The 24,144-nt window shown below is 38.2% G+C and overlaps 9 protein-coding genes across 9 annotated transcripts; 5 read left to right on the forward strand and 4 right to left on the reverse strand.

Annotated features, from left to right (window-relative positions):
- Positions 1 to 837: 837 nt before the first annotated feature.
- L201_004845 (uncharacterized protein) lies at positions 838 to 1,909 on the forward strand (the record flags this gene model as incomplete). Its single annotated transcript, XM_066220582.1, has 2 exons — positions 838 to 883; positions 978 to 1,909. The coding sequence occupies 2 exons, from the start codon at positions 838 to 840 to the stop codon at positions 1,907 to 1,909; spliced, it is 978 nt and encodes a 325-aa protein (XP_066076679.1).
- A 517-nt stretch (positions 1,910 to 2,426) lies between these two features.
- On the reverse strand, positions 2,427 to 5,181 carry L201_004846 (uncharacterized protein; the record flags this gene model as incomplete). The annotated part of the gene is made up of 2 exons (XM_066220583.1): positions 2,427 to 4,978; positions 5,049 to 5,181. 2 exons carry the CDS (start codon positions 5,179 to 5,181, stop codon positions 2,427 to 2,429), a joined length of 2,685 nt encoding a protein of 894 aa, XP_066076680.1.
- Positions 5,182 to 5,618: 437 nt separating this feature from the next.
- L201_004847 (uncharacterized protein) lies at positions 5,619 to 7,669 on the reverse strand (the record flags this gene model as incomplete). Its single annotated transcript, XM_066220584.1, has 6 exons — positions 5,619 to 6,161; positions 6,248 to 6,731; positions 6,826 to 6,915; positions 7,000 to 7,134; positions 7,223 to 7,347; positions 7,409 to 7,669. The coding sequence occupies 6 exons, from the start codon at positions 7,667 to 7,669 to the stop codon at positions 5,619 to 5,621; spliced, it is 1,638 nt and encodes a 545-aa protein (XP_066076681.1).
- Positions 7,670 to 8,599: 930 nt separating this feature from the next.
- On the forward strand, positions 8,600 to 9,313 carry L201_004848 (uncharacterized protein; the record flags this gene model as incomplete). Its single annotated transcript, XM_066220585.1, has 3 exons — positions 8,600 to 8,800; positions 8,883 to 9,007; positions 9,082 to 9,313. The coding sequence occupies 3 exons, from the start codon at positions 8,600 to 8,602 to the stop codon at positions 9,311 to 9,313; spliced, it is 558 nt and encodes a 185-aa protein (XP_066076682.1).
- A 265-nt stretch (positions 9,314 to 9,578) lies between these two features.
- On the reverse strand, positions 9,579 to 11,062 carry L201_004849 (uncharacterized protein; the record flags this gene model as incomplete). The annotated part of the gene is made up of 6 exons (XM_066220586.1): positions 9,579 to 9,712; positions 9,815 to 9,939; positions 10,085 to 10,324; positions 10,416 to 10,508; positions 10,631 to 10,831; positions 10,932 to 11,062. The coding sequence occupies 6 exons, from the start codon at positions 11,060 to 11,062 to the stop codon at positions 9,579 to 9,581; spliced, it is 924 nt and encodes a 307-aa protein (XP_066076683.1).
- Positions 11,063 to 11,360: 298 nt separating this feature from the next.
- Positions 11,361 to 11,748, forward strand: L201_004850 (uncharacterized protein; the record flags this gene model as incomplete). Its single annotated transcript, XM_066220587.1, has 3 exons — positions 11,361 to 11,382; positions 11,461 to 11,527; positions 11,628 to 11,748. The coding sequence occupies 3 exons, from the start codon at positions 11,361 to 11,363 to the stop codon at positions 11,746 to 11,748; spliced, it is 210 nt and encodes a 69-aa protein (XP_066076684.1).
- A 216-nt stretch (positions 11,749 to 11,964) lies between these two features.
- On the reverse strand, positions 11,965 to 14,289 carry L201_004851 (uncharacterized protein; the record flags this gene model as incomplete). Its single annotated transcript, XM_066220588.1, has 14 exons — positions 11,965 to 12,194; positions 12,309 to 12,328; positions 12,394 to 12,414; positions 12,508 to 12,748; positions 12,890 to 13,082; positions 13,136 to 13,215; positions 13,275 to 13,333; positions 13,396 to 13,426; positions 13,493 to 13,541; positions 13,600 to 13,731; positions 13,800 to 13,873; positions 13,932 to 13,952; positions 14,015 to 14,027; positions 14,095 to 14,289. The coding sequence occupies 14 exons, from the start codon at positions 14,287 to 14,289 to the stop codon at positions 11,965 to 11,967; spliced, it is 1,359 nt and encodes a 452-aa protein (XP_066076685.1).
- Positions 14,290 to 19,159: 4,870 nt separating this feature from the next.
- Positions 19,160 to 21,726, forward strand: L201_004852 (uncharacterized protein; the record flags this gene model as incomplete). Its single annotated transcript, XM_066220589.1, has 5 exons — positions 19,160 to 19,994; positions 20,063 to 20,227; positions 20,290 to 20,521; positions 20,592 to 21,018; positions 21,088 to 21,726. 5 exons carry the CDS (start codon positions 19,160 to 19,162, stop codon positions 21,724 to 21,726), a joined length of 2,298 nt encoding a protein of 765 aa, XP_066076686.1.
- Positions 21,727 to 23,316: 1,590 nt separating this feature from the next.
- On the forward strand, positions 23,317 to 24,095 carry L201_004853 (uncharacterized protein; the record flags this gene model as incomplete). The annotated part of the gene is made up of 3 exons (XM_066220590.1): positions 23,317 to 23,469; positions 23,554 to 23,624; positions 23,747 to 24,095. 3 exons carry the CDS (start codon positions 23,317 to 23,319, stop codon positions 24,093 to 24,095), a joined length of 573 nt encoding a protein of 190 aa, XP_066076687.1.
- Between the last annotated feature and the right edge of the window lie 49 nt (positions 24,096 to 24,144).

Here is a 24,144-nt window from a genome sequence, read left to right on the forward strand (position 1 = left end):
GGAATTGTAATTTGTAAGTATGGGGAAAGAACGTTTTGGAGAGATCAGTGACACCTGCTTTTTGTACGTTTTTCGATACCCCAATGACCCCCAAGGGGCAATGAAAAATGGAAGCGAGGATCCGTTTCATTGACCAGAAAAAAAGAAGAAACAGAGAAGGATGCTTGTAACCTCTACATCACCTTGCCTTTGAGATGGATGAAGTTATCTTGTGAAAAGTCAATCATGGCGATTATAAACAACGGTTGCGTGCATCCGTGTCTTGCGCAATCTCTCCACAAACCCCTGAGAACGAAGAAATCGCTGATCCATCTTACTTGTACTGTGGAAGGAAACCTGGTACTCGAATCTTTAAATGCCGTCATTTACGCTAGCTTTGCATGCTTCCGCAACTCAGCCCGAGGTCCCGATTTCTCGTCAACTATACGAAGTCAATCTGCACGGATGCATGCTTCCGCTAAGTCATAGACACCTTGAAGGCATGATGTGTGGGGTACTGCATGGAAATGTGTTGTTTTTGCGTCTTCAACTATCGTCCTGTCGTGTCGATGTTCATTCTCTTATCTAACATGTGATAGGCGTTATTATGCTTATACCAGTATATCACCGATATGTAGGCGAGATCAAGTCGAGCCTGGCATATAAGACGGAAGCTTGTATCCGCGATGGTCTCGAGCTACTTCCATCAAGATGAACGTTATTGAAGAATATATAAGAGAGCTTTGAGAATGTCAAGCTCATCCAATCTCTCTTCAAGCAATCATCACACAACCTCCTCTGATCACAACTTCACAACACTGCAACAAACAAAGACTTGCGACTATAGAATCTATCAACATGGCTCCTAACGGTACTGCTACTTCTCATTTCACAAACCCTCGAGGTGAGTATCATATTCAAAACGATTCCACATGAATTGTGATTGTTTTACAACAAAATCCGAGCCATGGAAGCTAACACAATTCTTCTGATCATAGGTCGAGTTGGTTTTGACATGTCAGGTCTTACACCTGCTCCTGTCACACCATTCAATCAAGATGGTACAGTCGATTACGATGCTATCCAAAGACTTGGATCTTGGTTAGGATCGATTAAAGGTGTTAAAGGACTTGTAGTTTTAGGTCATGCCGGTGAAGGTACATTCCTTACTGAAGAAGAACAAGTTTCAGTTATTAAAGCATTTGTCAAATCTGTTGATAACAAAATTCCAATTATTGCTGGTATCACACGAGAAGGAAATTACGTTGCTGGATTAGAAGCTAAAAGAGCTAAAGAAGCTGGTGCAGCAGCAGGATTATTATATCCATCACATGGTTGGTTAAGATTTGGTTATCAAAAAGGTGCACCACAAGCAAGATATAAAGAAGTTTACGAAGCTTCAGGTTTACCTTTAATTTTATTCCAATATCCTGATAACACTAAAGCTACATATGATCTAAAAACTCAATTAGAAATTTTAGATCAAGAAGGTGTTTTCGCAATGAAAAATGGTGTAAGAAATATGAGAAGATGGGATACTGAAATTCCTGTTATTAGAAAAGCAAGACCTGATACATATATTTTATCATGTCATGATGAATATCTCTTACACACTTCATTTGATGTTGATGGGTTCTTAGTCGGTTATGGTAATATCGCTCCAGAAGCTTTATTAGAATTAATTGATGCTGGTAAAGCTCATGATTATCCAAGAGCTAGAAAAATTCATGATCAACTTCTTCCAGTAACTAAAGCAGTTTATCACAGAGGTTCTCACATGGAAGGTACAGTAGCCCTCAAACATGCTTTAGTGGCTCGTGGTATTTTAGAACACGCTCAAATCAGGGGTACTCTCTTACCTTTAGAAGATGGTGCTGAAGTTGAAATTCATAACGCTATCAAATCTGCTCAGCTTCCCAGAGTCGCCTAAATCTGGTTGTATTTCGTAGTATATCTGATGTTACTGTATTTTTTACAAGCGCTACTTCTCGAAAAATTACATGCATAATGATGAGCTCTTTGTCAAGGCCCTTAGTATTGACATATGCTTGAAGTAATACAATATATTCTTCGATTCTTTCCCCATCATAATGACTAAATTCATGAATCAATGCAATATTACGCATTTGGTGCATTTATGGGTAAGGACAATTATGTTACTTGACGAATTCGAACTGTGTTGAGGCAACAGGAATACTGGACTGAAGAGACCGAAAAACCAGGTCTGGCACAATTCTGCTACTTGGCAGGTTGCTTTAATGACAAGATTTTAGGCTCCTTCTTTCGAAGAGATGGCACAGGTAGAATCACTGTATGAGCGACATCGCATGATCGAAGAGCTCAGCCGCCTTCAAATGAAATGCCATTCTTGGACAATGAACAGCTAATGCAAAATGCATTCCGACCGTATAGTGCGCTATATATGGGATACAAGGTGTAAAGCAGTCTTACTGTAAACCGGAAAGTAAATCTAAAACTTCAGGAATCGTTTGAATCTCATGACTCGGTGAGGGATTAACCATTGACATCGAGGTATTTGCAGAATCTGGCTGGATCATATGTGATTGCTGTACTTCGATAGTGGGATCATGTGAAACCAGAGCACTTAGATTGAAAAAATCCCAAGGTACTTCATGATCAGTGTCCAAACCATAATTGTACAAATCTGTCGACAAGTCTTGAGGTGAGCTTTGACGAGAAGGTAAAGGACCAAAGAACTGATCCCAGCTAATTTGAGGATGTTGGTGTGTTTGTTGTTGAAGCGGTGGTTGCAGATCACCTACACCAATCTGGGTTCTAGTATTTGATGTATTATCCGTCAAAACCATATCATTTATAGATGTTCCCTGTGATTGTGATGTTGTATTTGCATTTGTATTAATACCTTCTGGTAAAGAACCTTGTAAATCTAAAGGACCCCAATCAACCACATAAGCAAATTGCATAGCAATGTTTAATAAAATTCTATACGTCGGCGCAATTAACATATTTTGACAGATACCTAACAAATCTCTTACAGCTAGTTTATCTTTAATGAATTTATGTGCATCATGTAAAGGACAAGATAATAATGGTAGACCTAAAATAAAAGTAGCATGGTGAACATAAAATAGGTCTAACCAAACTTGACCTTCTAATAAATTTGATGAAGCTAAATCTCCTAAATATCCAATTGAACTTCTTGCTGATTCAATTGACATCTCAGCCAATTGATTAACTGTACTTGGAGGTGAATCAAGGATTTCTATAGAAGATTGATTTTCAATAGCATGACTGATTATGCCTAACAGGAATGGCCGTCCAAGAATTGAGCGTATATAGTGATAATGTATATGTAAAAGTAAAACCGCTCTTCTATGTTTAGGTGTTGGAAAATGCGATTGCGGATGAAGATGTTGAGGTAATTTCATAAACCATTGATCTAACTGTTGGAATAGTTCTTGAGCTCTAGTGTAACGTCCTTCTAGCAAGTCCATCTTATCATAGTCGACAGAGATCGAAGCTACAAAGCGCTTTACGCCTACGGATAATTCTGATAATGATCCTGTAGGGCTAAGATAATTAGGTGGTAGGTCGTATCCATCCATGACGTTTTCATCTGGTAATCGTACTGTACGATCAATGATATCAGTTGCGGAAGGTCGACCTAAGACGAACGACATATTCTGTTCGAAGTTATACAGGATCCACCAAACCATTCTTCGAGTATTGCGTTCTATAGGATCGAAATTTCCTGTATCGCCATCACGATGCATACCTAAAGCTATAGCCATTCTTGCAGCTTGTCCAATCAACATCCAAGCTCCATTCCTTTCTCCCGCATTATGTTGATATAAAGCCAATAACATGAGTGTTTGTACGTTAAATAAACTTGCTGTCATAGCCAATCGAGGTAACCCATCTCTAAGAACAATAGTAAGATATCGTTGCTGTATCTCATTTGTTGAACCAATAAATTCACTACCTTCTAACGCTAATGCTCCTAAAACGAAAACCATCATCAAAGCGCATACCCATCCAGCATCAATTGTTTTTATTCTATGATCATCCAATGACCATAAGACTTCGTACAATGTGTAAAAAGTCCCTCGATGAAACAACGTATAATTCGGATGAACCCTATCAAAAAAAGCTTGAACCAGATTATCGGCGGTCTGACGATTTGGTAACAATGATTTCCAATGGCCATGGCGAAGGTAATTTAGAGGTGAAGTTGCGTTCCGAATATTATTTAACGGATCATCTTCCAAAGAGCTAGACAGAGGTTCAGCTGGATTGGCTTCACCTTCATCATTAGCAGCATTGGTAGCTGGGTGACCTTCAATTCTAGCTTCTAAAGCTTTTGATACGCCAAAACTGGTGAATTCAGCCGCTTTAATCATTCTTTCGAATATGTTACCTTCTGTAGCCGCCATCCATATCCGATTAGTTTTACTGACCAAATGACGAACAGTGATAGCGAAGTATATTGAACTTGCAGGACCAACGTAATGATATCCACCTGCAGGAGCTGGTAATAAGCGACCTTCTGGAATTTTCTCTCTCGAGTCTCGTCTTTGAGATTCGTTGATTGGCGAAGTAGGCGTATATTGCACGGAATGAGTATTAACTGTTTTTTGAGGTAGATTGACCGATTTACTAATGCGACTCGAACTCGCCGGGCTTGCATTGGATAAAATATCGACTCCCAGATCATAAGCGAATTTAACCAGATCCTCTTTTGAGTTAAGTTTCGCTTCGGGAGCTAAATATCGTATTATTGCTAATGATAGAGATTCATCTGAATCAGTGCTCAAACTCGAGCTTAGATCTGACCTAATATAAGAACGTTCTTTTCTAGGTAGTGTTGATTCGCAATGCAGATCGTGCTTGATACATCCATCACAAGGATTTTCAGGTCCTTTGGATCGTTTACATCGAATTTTCCTCTTTTTACATCTATCGCAACTGATTTCTACTCTTTGTCGAGCTTCATATGGTACTCTACGGCTTTTACCTTCTATCACCAGCAAATCGCTGTCAGCTAGATTGACTCTTCAACATAGAGATATTATGTTAAGCATACTTACTGGAAGATGATTCCCCTTTAGTCTCCGTAGTTCGGTCAGGACCGATCGAGGTGTTCAAACCAGAATCCGCTCCAAGATGGGTTCTCGGACCAAGGGAGGATGGACCTGCTTCCGGTTGTACTGGAGAATTCATCTTTTTGGTTCTCAAGGAAGAAGCATGTATAGCTTGCTGTTTAAATTGGCATAATAGGGTTGTCGACTGAGATATACAGAGATGTTATGACAAAGAGATGAAGGAGGATGTAGTTCGAACCGGAAGTAAGCATCCGATGAGCGTTTTACCCGAATTCATTTTCCTTCGAGTGGAGGTTCATTCGATAAACAACAAATTGAAACAGGCATTCCTATGCAATCAAGGTATTCGTCATCGCTCCTGAGGAGAAGAAGACAAGATTAGCTACATGCTATGATATATGGACCATAAGTAAAAGATGATTGACTATGATATAATGGATATAATGATATGATACAACAGTTTTCCCAAGGAATATGAGCAAACATTCTATAAAGCGATATCTATACATTATGGAATTACTCCCGACCCAGCCTCCTTTCCTCTCGAAACTCGACTTAGATAGATATACTACCATCGTTCAAAACCGCACATACTAAACCAATGATCACAACGATAGACGAGATTCCGAAGATAATTTTAGACCTTAAATTCCAACCCCAAACGCCTGCACCTGCAGCTATTGGAATGAGAATGCAATTTATGACTGATAACCCACCTCCCATGATTGACATGACAGTTTCAAAAGAAGGTAAAATAAAAGAACCTAAAACAAATAACAGAATCAATACAATTGCTGTTACAGGTCTCAAGAATTTTTTCATTATTTCTTTTCTATCATGTTCAATCTCCGCAGGTGATTTATTACTTCGATTTCGTCTTTTTGGTGGTAAAGGTGGAAATACTAATAACGTTGACGTTGAAGATGCAATTGTAGGTGTTAACGGCGGTGAGGTTGATACAACATATCTTTGACGTTCGTTTTCACCATTAAATGATGTTGATGTTGATACGGGTGATATAGGTGAAGTTGAATTTTTATCGTTTGGTAGATACATAGTTGGTTGTAAATGCAACCATGTATATATCACATCACAAAGCTGCATTTGAAGCGATAATCAGCTGATTACACTCCCTCATGGTACACGTTATATTACTGAATAACAAGCGAGAAGACCAAACTTACAGGTCTAAGAGCTAAAGGTAATTTAGTGAGAGGATTTAATGCTACCATCCATACAGCTACTTTGGCCATTACAGGTGAAAAAGTTGGAGTCTTAGCTAAATCTCTTGAAATTTCATCTGAAACATCTCTTCCATACATCAAATAACCAAAACCAGCAACTAAAATATAAATAAACATTGATATACCATAGGCAACTTCAACGACTTTTTCAGCTTGTTTTGGTTTTTTCATATCTCTAATTAAATTTGGTATTAAAAAATGTCCACCAAAACCACTTAATAATAATCCAAATGATATACCTAATTTAACCCATCCGTGTACCGGCCATAAATCTGTAGGTGAAGGATCTCTAATAGATCCTGGTCCAGAAGGTGTAACAATTCCAGTAAATAATAAGATACAAACTAATGTCCAAGTTGATGATACCCCCAAAAATGATGTATATGATAAGTATCTTAATGGTACGAAATTTAATGGTATTATACTATGGAATCGGCAAGCATATTAGCGGAATCCGAGGAACGAGATATTGCTGTATCAAGATATAAAATTGCACCTAAAAGATTTGATTCACTTACACTACTAAGCCGACAATTTTCCACTGATTACTTGAAAATAACGGCCAAACAGCTTCCAGAGAATCAGAAAATAAGACGATAAGTGCTATGCTGTGGAAAGTAACGTGATGAATTAGCGCCAGTTTCAATGCAACGTGAGACTCGAGCATTGATCAACCAGGCAGATCCACTTACAGCCATATACAACAATCACCGACGAAGATTCCAGTTATCCATTTCTCTGCTTTATCACCTAACCCATACCTAGCTACGTCTGCAAAATTTCTCATTGTTCGGTCTTTTTCAATTATTCTGATAACGATCTTAAGTCTGCGAGTAGAGAGGGCGTAACAGATAGCGGTGAGTCAGCAACAATCAGTATTCTTTCGTTGGAAACATGATCTCAATTCGTACTTACGTCCACAACGTTACCCCACAAATAACGAAAAGGCATATTGGACCTAATACCCAACCTGCATGTGCAATAGCAATTGGACAAGCCAATAATCCTGTCCCAATTAAATCTCCTAATACATTCAAGAGCTACAATTCATGCTCCGTCAACCACGTACGCGAATAAGGAGAGTACAGCCACGAGACTTACAGTCTGACCGAACGTAGCTTTTCCAGGTTCATACACTTCGACTTCTTTACCTTCTTCATCATTTCCTTCCACATCTACATCTCCCTCACCTTCACCATCATTATCTTGATTACCTACGTGGCCATAGTTCGCTGTACGTTGAAGCGGTGACGGAGTCTCCTTCTGTTTGCCTAATAGATGTGTGCGTTCAGTTGGAACCTCATTTGGATCATATAAAGTTGGTGTTGATGCTGACAAAGAAGGGGTTGTGTAACCTGACATCGTTCAGTAGCTTTGTTCGGTCTATTTTATGATGATATATCTTGAATTCACACCGAATTCCAAGTAGCGGTTTCGTAATTGTCACAAACGTCTAAAACGATGATTTACCTGCCTTCTTCTTACAGCTATCGACAGCTGCTTGGGTATGCGGGTGTAACAATGTTGTTCTTGGCAAAGGCTTTTGATTTTGTATTCGGTTACTTGAATATACACTTTGATGGACTGGAATAAGTATTTACAAGAAACTAACTGAAGCCTTATCTTGCTGTATGTCTAAGATGGTGTGACTATGATGATAGATCAACCGTTCCAAAAAGAACTGGATTTCTAACTCGAAAAACTTTCCTCTACCTCTAGCTTATAACGCAACAATTGATATTGATTTTTCATTTTTCTCATTTTCCCGAATCAGGCACGATCATGAGTATACTGTATATATATTGTTACGTTCTTCGTGCTCAAACACCAAGACCAAGGAATATCACACCATCTATCCTCATCTTACATCTCTCACACGTCCAAACATAATAATATAGTCGAAGCAATGTGAACAACTTGATTGATCATTCATCATATGCAGAAAGGTAGAACGGAGATGATTCAAAAGTTTGATATGAGAGGAAGGAGCGTCTTTTTAAGTATATTCCCTTCACTCGGTAAAAAAAATAAGACAGGGTTCTCTATTATATTTTTCATGATATTCTGTTCATTCCGAAACATACATCAGTGAAAACACGCTAAATTCTCCTTGATCAAATCACCCTTATACGGTGGTAGCATTCGTGGTCTCCGCATCCCAGACTCTTATCAAGTTTCATTGGGGATGTAGAATCTGACATGTATATCGCTTCTTTACTCCTCTTATCATCATACAGCTTCGTTCCATCTTCAATACTCGTACTAATACTAATAGGACAAATAGTTGTTAAGATGTCAATCCTATACCTTGTTTCTCTAATTGCGTTTGCTACCTGCATCTCAGCCAGCACTTATGCGGCTCAAGACAAAGAGACAGACTTGAAGATTTTAGCTGGAGCACCGATAAATCAATTGAATTTAACAGTCATACCGGATTCTCCTGTTCAAGGTGAAAATGTTACACTGAATTGGGGTTATGGATCTGTAGGAAATGTAAGTGATATTCCCTTGTCTTCATATTTTTACCTTTTCCTGATTGACAATCATTAACGTTTAAAATATGACACCGCATTAGGCTCCATACAACATTCAGATTGGTACAGGAGGGTATTATGCAAATTTGACTTGGTTATATAACTATACAAATTTGACGGAAACGAATTTAACATGGACAACAAATGTTACTGCCGGTGAAACATTGTAAGTCATGTAATATCCTTTCTCAGCAAATCATCATGATATATTTACCAATGCTTTCATTTCTGTCTGAATAGGGTATTCCAACTTTGGGATGCAACGAATACAACAACGTATAGTCAAAATCATTTAATCTTACCTAATAACAGTACAAACGCTACAACATCGATTTCACTAGAATCGAATACTACTAACATCCCCGATAGTGTTAGACGCAATCACATCAGAACCAAGCGTGAAGATGGAGATGAAGATGAATCCTTCTTAGGTGAATTACTAGCTGAAATTCAAGCTGAATTAGACGGATAGGTAGCAGCGCAATTATTGATCTTCTCTTCCAGATGAGAGATACGATATGAATATATGGAGACACAGTTGTGGTCCTATAAAGGATGTTTATGCATATATACATATCCGCCTTCCCGACTAAAAATACAACAATTGACGAACTGTGGCTAAAACATATTTGTGGGATTTCCGGTGTTCATCAGAGCAGAACTGATTAATGCTTTATTCTGAATTGTCCTTGTCAGCTTAACATTACATAGTATTGAAGAGGAGATACAGGTAATACTCACCTCTTCTTGAATCTCTCATATACCTGTTCATCAGTCGCATTCTCCGCTCGAGGTGCTAAACCAGCTTCCGCCCTTTTAGCTTCCTGTATAGCATAAATATCTGAAGCCACTCGCTGATTCGGACGATAAACTGTAACCACAAAACACATACATAACAAGGCATACATTAGCATAAGGTAGATCTGGCAATGTGGAACGGCAAAGCATGTTCCCCTTGAAAGAGGTGACTTACATCTGGCAGCAGCGTAATCTTCTTCTTCTTTACTTTTTTGTGCAGCTTCTGCCGCAGCTTGTTTACGATTTTCCATCATTTCTCTTTTTGCTTTTTCTGTCATTTCGATATTACGTAGACGATTACTGTGATATGATTGTACATAGTAAGCTTATCAATCCAACGATTGAGGATGAAGGAGAGAAAGTTGGTCTCCTTATATGTCATAAATCGAAGTATATACAAAAGGTAATGATAAAACTGTTTATTGTAAGGAAATGGTTTACTCACTCCATACCTAAATCAACTTCAGGTATACTAGTTAACATACCCAAAGAGTTCGTTACATTTCCTTCATCATCTAGTTTTTGATTTTTGACTATTTGATTTTGATGATTCATTTTATATTTTTCTGCTAATTTATATAATTCAGCTTGTGGATCATGTAAATCTTTCAAGTTGATATCTGAGTTTTCATTTTTCGAAGTTTCTCCTCTTCGTTTAGCCAATTCATTTTCTATATATGCCATCCTGCCAAAAAATATGATATCCTTAGCGTCAAGAACGTATGGTAACATATGATATACAAATAAGTGGAAAGGCGAAAGATACTACCACTTACATATGTTTATCAACATCTAAAGCATTCGTCTGTTGGGTAAAGTTATTCGAACGAACTAATCTTTTAGCTTTATCATTTTCGTTATCCAAATCACTATTCTCACAGTAAGGTCAATTATTACCGTATCATTACATTTGAGCCTAGCTAAAGGAGAGAAAGCAGAATTTGGATGTTGCAACAAATGGTGGAAAGGTTTGAGGGGTTGTTTGACTTACTCATCTTTATCATCTCCACCACCTCCTCCTCCTCCTGAAGGTCCAGCTTGTAAACCATATTTTTCACTTGCATCCAATTCCTTTTTCTTATTTTTACCTTTTTTCTCTTGTTCACCTCTGTTTAACTTTTCCAGATCTATACCTAATTGTGCTTGTGATTTTCTTAATTTACGGAGTAACACTAAATCTTCTATCGTTCGACTAAATTATTTGAAAACGAACGAGTAAAAGTCCCATATACAGCTTCAGCTTAGTTTTTTGCCGCTTAGATGTTCACTATCACAATGGACAGAAAACTTACCCAGTATCACCTTCTTCTCCTTCTATAGGTGTACCTGACCCGCTAGCAACTCCATCATCCGCTATCGTTTCTTGTTCTTCCACTTGAGGTTTATCACGGACTGATGCTGGTCTCGACCTTTTCTTGAACATCTCTACTATATCACCTTATAATGCTTCAGATGATTAGATAAGTAGCGTTTTACTTGTTCGCAGGAGATGTAGTTATATAATCTACAAATAGATTGGAATACCAAGCAGATAACGTATCGAAAGAAAGTACAAAGTAAAAGTCGGTAAACGACGAAATATCGTAAACGTAAAGTCAAGGTTAAATTCCTTCGGAAGATAGATCTGATATTCTGTTCCTTCAACTTTCTTCCTCTGTTGATTATATATATATATATATATATTCAATACCTTACGCTTAGCTTTAACCTGCACAAGAACAATGGCTCTGCCGAATCTCAGATGTGAGTGCATATAACCTTTTATATCGATAATTATCGTTTTTCCGTACTGTACTTATGGTTCATTCCTTTTCACTTTAGCTATCTTCGCTTCTTCGAGAACGTCAGAAGAAGAACGTCAATTATCCAGGACAACATTTTACAGGTTGTGAGTACAGGCTCAACATCTAAAGAATAATCTACATGCATCTTTACTTGAGTGAATATTCCCTGATATCTGTATATTGACTATCATTGTCTCCATATAGCACCGCTTTCGTAGGAGCATGTTTAGTAATTTCACTCCTTGCAGCACGTAATTCAGGTAGTGGCAAAGCTGCTAGAGGTGTTGTTGGGATGGTATCTGGCTCCCAAGGCAAGATTGTGTAAGCGAAGAAGCTTAGAGAAAGATGGTATTGATTTATAGTCTATGGAAGTTCGCAAATTTGCATCATAGTAAGTGTAATGACCATTACTTATCTCTTCACTACAAATATTTGTTCATAGAAACATGCTCCAACAAGCCATCAATGAATATACTAATGACCCTTTCCTTTTTACAGACATAAAGTCATAGCAATATCAGCTGAAAATATCGCGAATGACTTAATCGATCTTATAGTTCTTATATCCAGCACCAACACCACTCATAACCATACCTACACCTGTCCAAATAATCAAAACACCAAATTCACCCACACCATATCCTCCTTTAGCATGACTAAGAGAAGTATGGGACATCAAAGCTGAAGATAATGGTCCGGAAGCGATTGAACCTATACCTCTGGCCAAGAAGAATAAGGAATAAAGAATAGCCGGAAGATGAGGATCGTCTCCTGCAAAATCAAAGAAGAAGGCTAATTAGTTGACAATGTTATCTTAATATAATGACGAGGGGTAGAAGTCCATGGTACTGTTCGGAATCGATTGGATAAAGTGGTGTCACATACGATTTAGAATAGCTATGAATCTGCGTAACCCAGTTTCGTTCGATCAACCATACCAACCAACTTATAGAGCAGCTATATGACTCACCTGGAGAACAATGCCGTATAGCTTTATACGTATTAAACGATCATTCATCAAGTCAGCTTAAATCCTATTCGCTTTAGAAGTTGAGATATTGACATGGTAAAACATGTTGCTTACCTCCCAGCGAAAGCGCCAAAAGCCAAACTAAAACCAACTAAACCACCCACATTCTTAGCTGCTCCCCAACCCGCAAAAACACTTATTCCAGATGCTAAAGCCATCAAAAGGATCAACTTTCTAGGTGACATCTTATCCGCTAGATAACCTATGACTACTTGGCCAGGTACTCTAGCTAAATTCATAAGAGCTATTGTAAGTGTACCTATCGTTGGTGAAAGTGATAATGCCGTTGCATAAGCTATTTCGAAAAAATCCAATTTCCTGTATCAGCACTATTATCAGGTTTCAAATTTCTCTTACTTGTACGGCTGATCATTCACTGAAGCTCTCGAGACGAAGATATAGGTGTTTGATGTTCGAGGTTGGATGGAGCACGTACATGGTAAATAGGTTACAGGCATAAAAGCAGCTAAACCTTGGAACAAAACGCCCAACCATAATAACCAGAAAGTTGATCTGCTCATAAAGTTCCAATTAACCTTTGGACGGTGCGTATTAGAGTTGGATGGTATTGGTAATCTGGGTCGAATAAACGGTATCAGGATAGCTATCAGAATTGTGAATGATATACCCTATAAATCCTTTAGCGTTGACGCATGAGTAGACAAGGCTAGCACCAACTTACGATAGAAAGGAGAGTTGTTCGTTTCCCATATCTCTGCAGTAAAGCATTGGAGATTAAGGGCATGACCAGACCGCCGGCTCCTGTTGTGATTATCTATTTATGAGCTCATATCATTGCAGGAAGTGTATAGATCACTTACCAGTTCCAGAAAGCATTATCCCTGATGCCAATCCTCTGCGATTCGACCACCATTCAAACCTGTTTGTAATCGCCCCATTCAGTTCGACCATCCTTGCAAGGAATGAAAGCTCCTTACTCACATATAATTCGTGGTTGGACAATACAACAAAGCTAGAAAAGGAAATTTGGGCATTAACAATACTACTTCCATTCGAAAACAGTTTGAACAATACCCACTACCTCCTATGCCGTATAAAATACCTTGAGTGACTACCAAGCCGGCTGCCTGAATGAAGCGGCAAATCATCAGCAGAGATCCTCTCCAGGCTCTTGAACTGGCTTACAGATTTAGCAAATGCTGCTCCGATGAAACTTGAACACATAATTATCAATCCCAACCACATTGTGATCCTCCTTTGAGTAGGATATTTGGTAAGATAAAGCGATAAAGGTGACATGAGAAGGTACATGCACCCCTAATAACCGATATGAGTAAGCTTGACACTCTCAACGGATGTTTGGCGAATAGAGGGGTTTCACTCACCATAGCTACCGTTCCCACAACAGGTAGAAGGGTTGTTGAATGAGGGTAAAGAGTCGAGTAATGATCAAGGTATACTAATGGATTAAGTCAATTACAGATCGTCTATAATATTTCAATTGGTAATCTATTCACCTCCATATGAACTCGCGAAACCTGATAGCTGGATCGTCAGTGGATTTTTTTTTTATGTGAACGTGAAGGATGATACTACATACCCCACACTAAAGTCTAATTTGCGTTCAGCTAAATCAGCGTTGGAAGATCAGAAATTCAATCATATCAATGAACAGCTTACTTCTAAAGCTGTAGCTGTAGCGAGGTAGCTCCACGCACCCCATCCACCATCTATACGAGGCAAAGAGCTTGAATTGGTAGATGGAACAGTATCATTAATATTCTCTTCATCTATTTGTAGTTGTTCAAATACTCTAGCTAGCTGTGTTTCTTCCGCGGCTAGAGAGGAATCAGAAGGTTGGTTGTGTTTTGACATTGTAATTTTGTTGACAATTTTCGACTGTGATTGTGGTGAAGATATATTACAAAGTGAGGAATACACAGCTGCAATGGGGTCGCACCGTTGAAATTCCAATCTATTTAATACCTTGATTTGCTTAGGTTTTTCGGTGGGTTTTATGTTGATTTCACATTGCTTTCAAGCATGAATTGATTTGATGTATTCCAATCGAGATAGTACCCCTTAGATATGATGGCAAACGTCTAAATGATATTTGGCAAATCCACATCTACAATAAGGCATAATTAAAGATATATTTCATATCATCAGATTGGAATAAGGCATCCTCATTGTATCATTACGGCATTACACGTGAGAAATAAGGCAGAATGATCGAGAGGAGTTAGAGGAATAAGGCATAACTTCAGGATAATTGCCAATTTTTATCTTATCTATAAAATATTAAGATACATCAGGTAGATCTGTTTTCCATCCGGACCGGTTGGTCAAATGACAAAGAGCAGAGCACATCTGGTAGACAATAAATTAATTAACGACAATGATATTGTTTGATGACCTAGCTACATCTCTTCTTCAATACCACAACAACCAATATCAATTATACAACTATCTCCTTCCTTGTATTGCAAGCAACAAAGTTCGGCTAAAAGGACTTGTTATATCCTTCAAGCTTCGATTTTATCTGTCCATACAACGCACGGTCCCTATAATAATTCAATGACCCTGGACCTGATTTGATTCGCACCTGTAACCTATCATTCTTACCCCTGACCAAGATGAAATTGGATCATCGCATCATCGCTCATGTAAACTAGCGTGAGAAGATCCTTTTCATGAGATAAGATGAGACATGTATATAACCCTGATCTTGTGTTGAGATGTACTAAGGTATTGTTTTGATGTAACTGTCTGATCAACGTGGATCTGTTTGATGCATAGGCTGTTTCGGAAGATTTCGAAACACTTACTTTGGTCTGATCTTCATTAGTGATTTCGAAAGGTATGTTGCTGTAATCCATAAAACACTCAAACTTAATCAATACCGTTAGCATTTGTGAATCTCCTTTCGACGCCCACGAGTGCAATTTGAATCAGAAGCATATTCCTTACTCTCAACTTGTACTTACAGATTCAAACTGTTTGCGTGATGAAGCGTTGATTTTGTTCGTATGCAAAGATATCTGGTTAACACACAGGTAAGATGTAATTGAGCAATAACATCTTCTTTTTCTTCATCAGGTTAACTTATCCCTTTCCTATCCGTTCCCTATCTGACTCTGCAGCTTATCTGTTATTCTGCTCATCTACAGGCTGAGATCTAATTTGATTCATCGCTACCAAGTAACTGAAATTTATGTAGCACAGGCATTCGAAAGGTAGAATCTTCACCTCAGGGAGATACATCAAACTTTGTTTACACCTGAATTCTAGCACAATATTGGTATCTTTCTGATCATATAGCCCTGAAGGTGGACACCGTAGCTTGATTATCGTTCCTCATACAACTTAACAACCAAGTTTAATCAACTATCGTCAATCATCTTCACATCCACCATCACGTTCACAATGTGGATTGTAGGGTCTAGCATAAGGTGGGGAGGTAACGAGAGGAAGAGAAGGAATGAAGTAAAGAAAATCCTTTCAATGGCACGGTATATGCCAGATATTTCCACTTCTCCTTGCTATTCAAAAATTTACACTTACATGGTTTTTCCATCCATACTCAACTCATACTGAAATCAGCCACCCCTTCACTGCAAAATTACCCACGAACTGACATTAGAGAACACTCGATATCTATAGCGGATACAGCTGTTCTCAGTGTCTTCGAATTGGTAAGTAATCTCGGCATTCCAGTATGATTTACGGGTATATCGATCTTGTTCATGATCTCCGTATTATAGGTTGTTAGATTCAGCTAATAACGTATTCATAGCTATAATTTTTAGGAGAGGTAATCCATTCTCACTTCGCCATATAATATCATCGACTACGTTCTTCACCATATCGCGAACGAATAGGACAGGCGAAAATTCTGAATATCGTTTGAACGTAAGAATGATCTTAACAACCTATCCAGATGTAACTCACTCATTCTTCCTTATTATTATTATCATAATGAACTGGTCATCAGGTTCAATCACCGGAGGGTTGATTGCTGATATTACTAATCATACGTTATCAGAGCAGGTTAATTAAAAGTATAAGCCGATAAGCTTTCACTTATACGCGCATCCGCAATTAAAAAAACCTATTCAAAATGTCAACATCCCCTCCTCCTTACGATACCATATCTTCACCTAAACATCCCGTCAACCCAGCCGTCAATTCAGTAACTCTCCATTCAATCAAGGATGACAGAATCTATACTGCACCTATCATACCAATGTATGACCCGATTACCACCAAAATTTATAGTAAGTTTCACACATGTTTGTTTACTTTGTCTTACTTTCTTAGCCTTAATTTGATCGTCCTCTGTTTTCTTTTAACGTCGATTCCCACTATTTTATATTACCTGATATTACCATGCTCGATCATACGGCATATCCACCGCATTTCTGTTTCCGTTCTCTTCCTACCTTTGCAATATGCCAAGCCTTCTCATTCAAACTGTAAATCCTGTTTTTTTGCTGTAAACCCTGAAAGGTAATTTGTTGTCTATTTTTGTTGGAATTTCTATTTTGGCGCAATGCTGGGCACAAGGGCTTTATGTTATTTCGACAACCTCATTCCGGCACGGCACATCGGAATGACGAGATTGAAAAATAGCTGCTAACGTGTTATGGTGGCTGAAATTCGATTTTCCTGATTTTTTTTACTCTTTTCTCTCATTTCTCAGTTCAGCAGCTGTCCAAATAGGGAAAAAGCCCATGACGTGGGTGTGCTTAAATACAAACTCTCTTTTCTGCCATTCATGCCTCCCTTCCATTTCAAGCCTCAATTGCTGTAATATCGATTGTGCCTTCTCTGAGATATCGATTTTAACCATGTTACTTTTTTCTCTTTCATCTCTTCTTTTATGATTTATACTTTTTCACGTGTGAATTTATCGTGGCAGGATAAGAATGATATATCGAATTGGTGGGGGCGAGAGTTGTAATAAACGAGCTTGTCGTTATAATGGATGGAATCAGTTGAATGTAGAAGGAGATATTTTCTGGTGACTGTCAAGTACCGCTTACCCGCCTCATTCTTCTTCAAAGCTTTCACAATGTTGTTTTGATTTTCATAGCTGCAGAAAAAGACAGAGAAACGGTTCTGAATGACTAATATACGCGTCTTTGCTTTCTGATATTATATGTTTTCGCGTTTCTCCTTCACGTCTTGATTTTCCATCTGCTTTCATCATCATCTACACTTTAATTTGGCTTTTTTCCACCGTCTCCTATCCTCGCCGAATCAAGAATCAGAAATCTATTGTTTTAGAATCGGATACATCACTAGAGTATTTGTGAGTGATTTTTTAAGGTGTGATGGTTCTCGTAAAGCATGAATGTGGAAGGGATAGAGGACTTGGTTATTTTTCTTGCTCAGCTTTTTAGTCTTTTTACTACATCCGGGTCCCTGTTCCCCTTTCTGCCGTCATTTTAAATTCCCCGCCTCCGATCAACAGGTCGAATATCGAATGAAAAGTACGGCAGCGAAATCATCATTTTTCGTTATGCTATTACTGCGATATTCGAGCATTCTCCCTTTTACTTCTGGTTTTTGCCCTCGTATGCCCATGATTACGATGATTCCCCTAATATTCCTACAACCTCCTGAATATGGCTGTGCGCATTCACCACCCCTCATCCCCCCCTCATTCCCATTCCATCATCTGCCGATCCGGGCCTTATTGGTGGCGTCAGGAGGCGTTTTCGAAAAGTAGTTAGATTACAATTCAATTTTTTCTCATCATTACATACAGGACATCTTCAATTTTCCTACATGCGCTCAATTAGCTTAATAGTTTAAAACGTAAACTTTGGGTATTTGAACAATTGATTCCTCTCTCTCTCTCCCTTTTTCCTTTCCTTGCTACTTTTTGACTTTGATCATGCTTTTAAGCCAAAAATGTCGACAGGGTATTTAAAGATTTTAGCGGCGTTCCTATTAACTTTTGAGCCCTAGTCCGGATGATTCAAGGTTGAATGATTGACAGGCGTAATTTATAGTAGTCTTCAACTACTGTACTGGTACGAGTAATGCAGTTGATGATGAAGGTTGTCGGTTGTCAATCATCACAAAGTTACTCACTCTCTTGGTCTCTTTTTTTCCTATCTTCATTCCCATGAAAAGACTTGTCTCTAATAGAATCGGAATCGAGTTCTTTCTCTACCATATGTGTTACTTTAACTATTATACTTTCTTTAATCTCTGACCGCTAATAACACCAATTTTCGCCTTTTATTAACTTCTTCATCATCATTGTGCTGGTCATCAATAATTGAATAAGAGGAGAGTTAGCTAATTCAATTGAAATTAGTTACTACCTGCACCTTCAACATATACCCCCGACATCGACTTAATACTCCTATTTGTCTCAATCGCATATCGGTTGTCTCGGATCTATCTCAAAATACAACTACATAATACACCAACGACGCCGCCTCTTGTTATCAATTGAATTGAATTGAATCGAACTGGACTTCATCGCTTTTTGAATCTGGACATAATTGTATTTGCAGGTAAGTTTGAATCAATTAGAATAGCTTAACGCCCTTCTTAACTCCCATAATCTCATCCTACATCATCCTGATCCACATCATCCCCTACATCGTCATCTTTCGCGTGCGTATGTACCCCTACCAATTGTGCATCTACTCGTCTTTTGGTGGGATCACAATGTGGATGTCTAACAAAATGCTTACTGTTTCCTTTTTTTTTATAAATCATAGACATGTATCACACCTCATCCGCTGCTCATTATAATCCGGCGGTTCAACCTAGGTTGTATCAACCTCCGACTCCTTTATCTGCAACATTCAGAGCAGCACCCTATATACCGAGAACAACAGCAATGGATCCATTCGGAATGCCTCCATCACCATCATCACCATTCTCAACACATGAATCTAATCCCGTATCGTCCGCAACAAACAATATAACAACTTCAACGTCGTATAATTCTAACGCTGGTTCATCTTCTTATTTACCTTCAAAAGTATATATGTCACCTCATATCAATCAATCATACGATAGTTTCAATACAACTACTAGTGCCAGTACTTCTTCCTCTTCAGGCCTAATAAATCAAGTTGGGTCTTCAAGTAATACCAGCTTAAGAATACCTGTCAGTGTCTATGATTGGGGACCTAGAGAAGGATCACAAGGTGCACAAATCATTATAAAAGCGGATGTAAACCTTTCTTCCACTTCTAGCAACACTCCACCAATTAATAATCCAGATGGGTCGTCATCTTCACCGCACCCTTCACCAAATAACATTCAACCTACAAAAGCATTAAGAGTTGTTTTTGGTACACATCCGGTTCAAACGGCTGTAACTACTATAGATACTTCTTCTGTAAATAATCAAGAAAGTCAATATTATCAATTGACAGCTACTGTACCTAGTTTTTCAAGTACAGGTGCAAGTTCAAATACTCAAGGTGGTTATGGAGGTAATGGGAATAATAAGGTTAATGTTTCTGTACAAGTTTTATCAGGCGATTTCGCTATTGTAGAGACAGTTCCATTAGGTGAATTTATGTATACCAGCACAGGATCAAGAAGTAAGTAGAATTATTCACTTTGATCAACCTGATCAGACTGGCTAACTAATCATGCTTCACTCCAAAAGGTAATCCCCTTAAAAGAGGAGGAGAATCACTTGAATCTTCTCGACCTTCCCCTCATCAAATACATAGACGAGTAATTTCGACAAACTCTGCTACTTATACCACACCAGAACTTCAGCAATATGCTACGATGCCTTCCACTTACCATCCAAGTCCTTCCGGAAGATGTAAGTCTGCTTTCTATACCATAAGCGTATCATAGCTTGTGCTTACCTAGCTTTCATTTTAGCTGTTTCCGATTCAGTCGCTTCATGGCAACATAGTCCATATGCTTCTACCAGTACACCTATAGCTTCAATCCCTCATCCTGCACCACCGCCTTATACTCCTGGCCTCCAACCAAGTCTTATGCGCTCGACACAGGTGGCTCCAGGTTTACCAGCTCCTACACCATACGTAAATTCAGGTCAAAAAGCCTGTCTGGAGATGGCAGGTGATTTGATGACAATGTCTAAAGGATGGTAAGCTATTTTGGCTTGTTCAATCAATTATGGGCATTTTTGACTGAAATAATCTTTTTACAATACTCAGGACGCAAGAAGAATGGCACGCAAGACGAAGATTAGTCCAATTCTGGCGACGACAAGAAGGAACTACAATCCATGCGGCTTTCAAACCTATCTCACAAGCCGAATACCCAGCATATCAGCAATCTATCATCATTTCTTGTATATTCCGAGAAGATAAAAATCTCTGCTACGTCACTTCAGTGGATGCTATATACCTCCTTGAAGCATTGGTTGGGACAAGATTTACCGTAGAAGAGAAGAATAGAATCAGAAGAAATCTTGAAGGATTTAGACCAATCACCATATCGAAAAGTAAACCTGGAAATGAAGATTTCTTCAGATTAATTATGAACTTCCCTAATCCACGACCCAGAAATATCGAAAAGGATGTCAAGGTGTTCCCTTGGGAAATTTTGTCACAGGCTTTGAAGAAGATTATAGGGAAATATGTAAGTGGAACTACAGACCCAATCAAAGTAGATTATTGTGGTTTGACTGACCCTGCTGTCTTCACGCAGTCTGCAAGTTTCCCATATCCTTCTAGTCCAATGCCACCACCTCCACCACCTCAAGCATATCAACCTACAAATTATGGTATTCCCGGACCTTTACAACCTATGTTACCTTCAACCACGCCTGAAGATGAATACGTTAAACATGACTATGGTAGTGGAATGTCAGTCGGACAATCCACAACATCTAGTTCAGCACCGCCACATTTGGTGTCTCACGGAAGTTCAGATTCATCATCCTATGCACCATCATCAGCATATCATCCTAATAATCCACATACGCCATCGCAATCACAACAATCAAATTCACCAATTGCATACAGAACAACGTCAAACTCAAATTCAATTTCATCACAAACACCTCTAACCGGACATCCACCTATAGATGAAAAAACAGGAATTACCAATAACCATTCATACCTAAACCTGTCCCCACCTTATGGAAATGGTAATAATGGACCAAATCCAAACCAATGGTTAAACCATCCTATTGATCCGGCGGAAAATCCAAATTCATACGGTGGTATACCAGGTAATTGGGCTAATCCAGATCAACCTCATCAACTTCCACATGTACATCAAAATGTTTCAAGACAGCCTAATCCAAACGATCTTAGAATAGGTTATCCTGGAATGTCAGCTTAATTATCGCATTCATAACTCTTTATCTCGTTTCTTTTTTTCTTGTTTTCTTTCTTCCCTTTTCATACACATGGACAATATTTACATCATTTTTCGCTTCATGAGTCAAACAAGGTCAATCAGTGCCTAGTTGATTTCTTCCTTCTCATTTAGATCCCAATGAGATACATGTTATAATTTTCCTTTTTTTCTGTTTTCCATATTGTACATAATCGTTGTATATAATCCGTTTTCTTTGACTTTTATATCTTTTCTTGTTACATCTAGATTTTAGGGGATGAGGCAGCCCAGACGAGTGAAGGTTGCAAGGAAAAGAGAATCTTCATTGTGTATATCAAATATCGAAAAGTAATATAAATCAATTATACTTGTTATATTATACATGCAAAATGGCAATAGTCTTTTGTGATACCTCTCGAGCCAGATAAGATCCTTTCATCAAAATTTAAGCATGCCAGCAATTCGTGATTCGTAATTCTGAACAAGTTTTAAGTTGTAGTACGCACTCATTACCATTACAAAGGTGTCTGTACGTCGTACTGATAACGTCATGTCGATCTCTCATTTCATCAATATAATAATCTAGTAATCATAATACGTGTATACATCAGTGAGCTTAGGCCTCCTTTGATTCAGGAACGCCGGTAGTCAACTTTACTAGCGTAACCGTAGACTCATAATTAACTGCTTCCGGGTACTCTAACTCAAGTCTAAATTAGTGAATATGTCGAGCTGAGATAATGAAATGATAATACGCTTGGATTCACTGTTGACTGTTGATGCAATATGAGATTTAAAAGGAAAGTACAGAGGTATCTGATATCATGCTATTTATACGTCAAATGCAAATCACCCTCTTCATCATATCATCAACCATTCATGAGAGCAAGAAAGTCATTTTTCTCCCCTCTACTGCACATTCACGTCGGAACGTCGCGTGTGTTTTCCTTGAAGAAGCGTATTTATTATTACACTTGAAATGATATTCATTCTCTCTTTCTTTTTCGATAATTTTTTGAGATTACGAATACAAGTACATTAGGTGCTGAGATTTATTTTAGAATCAAACTAATCACAAAGTAAAACTGTTAGCGTATCTTTAAATATCAAAGGGCGATCAATAGTCCACTATTTGACATTTATTTTTGTCCATTAAACCAGATCTACATCTATTCTAGTCAATACGCAAAATATAAAATCATTCTAAAAGACATTAAACAGTTTAGAGAGTTAGGAAGGCTTATAAATATTTTGAATCATCATTTTTCAGATTATCAAAATTGTGTCGGTCGTAATACTTACTTGATTTAAGTGTATATGCTAAGAATATTGTAGAGAGAAATGATGGAAATATAGGTAATGTATTAGCTGGTGGTTATAGTGAATTCCAACATTCAATCTTGACAAGAAAGATTAGATTCCAGCATGATTGATTGATTGGAGCTTTTTGGAAGCTGATTTTTATAAGTTTTTATTTTGACATTAAAACTATAAATTCAATACCATCATCATCAAATTCATCTTAATGGAAAGAGTGGAATCAAAAATGTAATGAAAACTTGATAATTCCAAATAACAGATTCGTGTGGTCAAATGGCTTATGGACAGCATATAAAAGTTGGTGAAACTAATAATGATATTTCTTATTTAATCCAATTCCGATCCATCTTTATCGTAATCATTAAGATTAAGTTCAACGATGCATTCTTCTTTTTAGTTGATCCAGAGACTTCAACCAAAATAACTGTAAGTCAGAATACCAAGTCAAATGTAGTTTCTCCTTGTAAGTATCTTCAGTTATGCGTCAACTCAAACAAATTAGGATAAAAGACCAATAATCCTCAAACCCCTTCAGCCGTAATGGCATTCTCTTCAAATCCAAGAACTGAATCTATAACACCGTAAGTACACAGTTTTAACTCCTACAAAATCATCTACCGGGTTAACTTTTACAGCCAACCAAGAATTGAGTGGTGGCATTGCTTACAAAAATTCCTCTTGTAAATATAGTTCGAACTTTCAGTCTGCCGTCATCTGCCTCAAATAGTAGCTCAAACACTGTAATACCGACTTCATCCGTCTCACTAGTGATATCATCAGATACCGCTATTTCGTCTAGTGCAAGGAATATAGCTTCACAATCAGCTTCCAAACCATCATTATCGTCAACGTCTTCTTTTGGTACATGCAACGCATCACTAGTAGCAGCTTCGGGTGGGAGTACTTCAGCGTGCAGCTCTCAGTTCAACGTTCGACAAGAGCTCGGTATAGGTGTCGTACAGTTTAGTGTCGCTTTGAACACTGCTGTAAAGCCCAATTTACACCTGGTTGTGAGATTACAACCTGCCAGGCTGGCTTGCACATTCAATTGATACCAACACTCTAATGATCAAATATAATATATACAGTAGAATGCAGTTC

This window comes from Kwoniella dendrophila, chromosome 6 (assembly GCF_036810415.1).
Source record: "Kwoniella dendrophila CBS 6074 chromosome 6, complete sequence".
Classification (NCBI taxonomy): domain Eukaryota; kingdom Fungi; phylum Basidiomycota; class Tremellomycetes; order Tremellales; family Cryptococcaceae; genus Kwoniella; species Kwoniella dendrophila.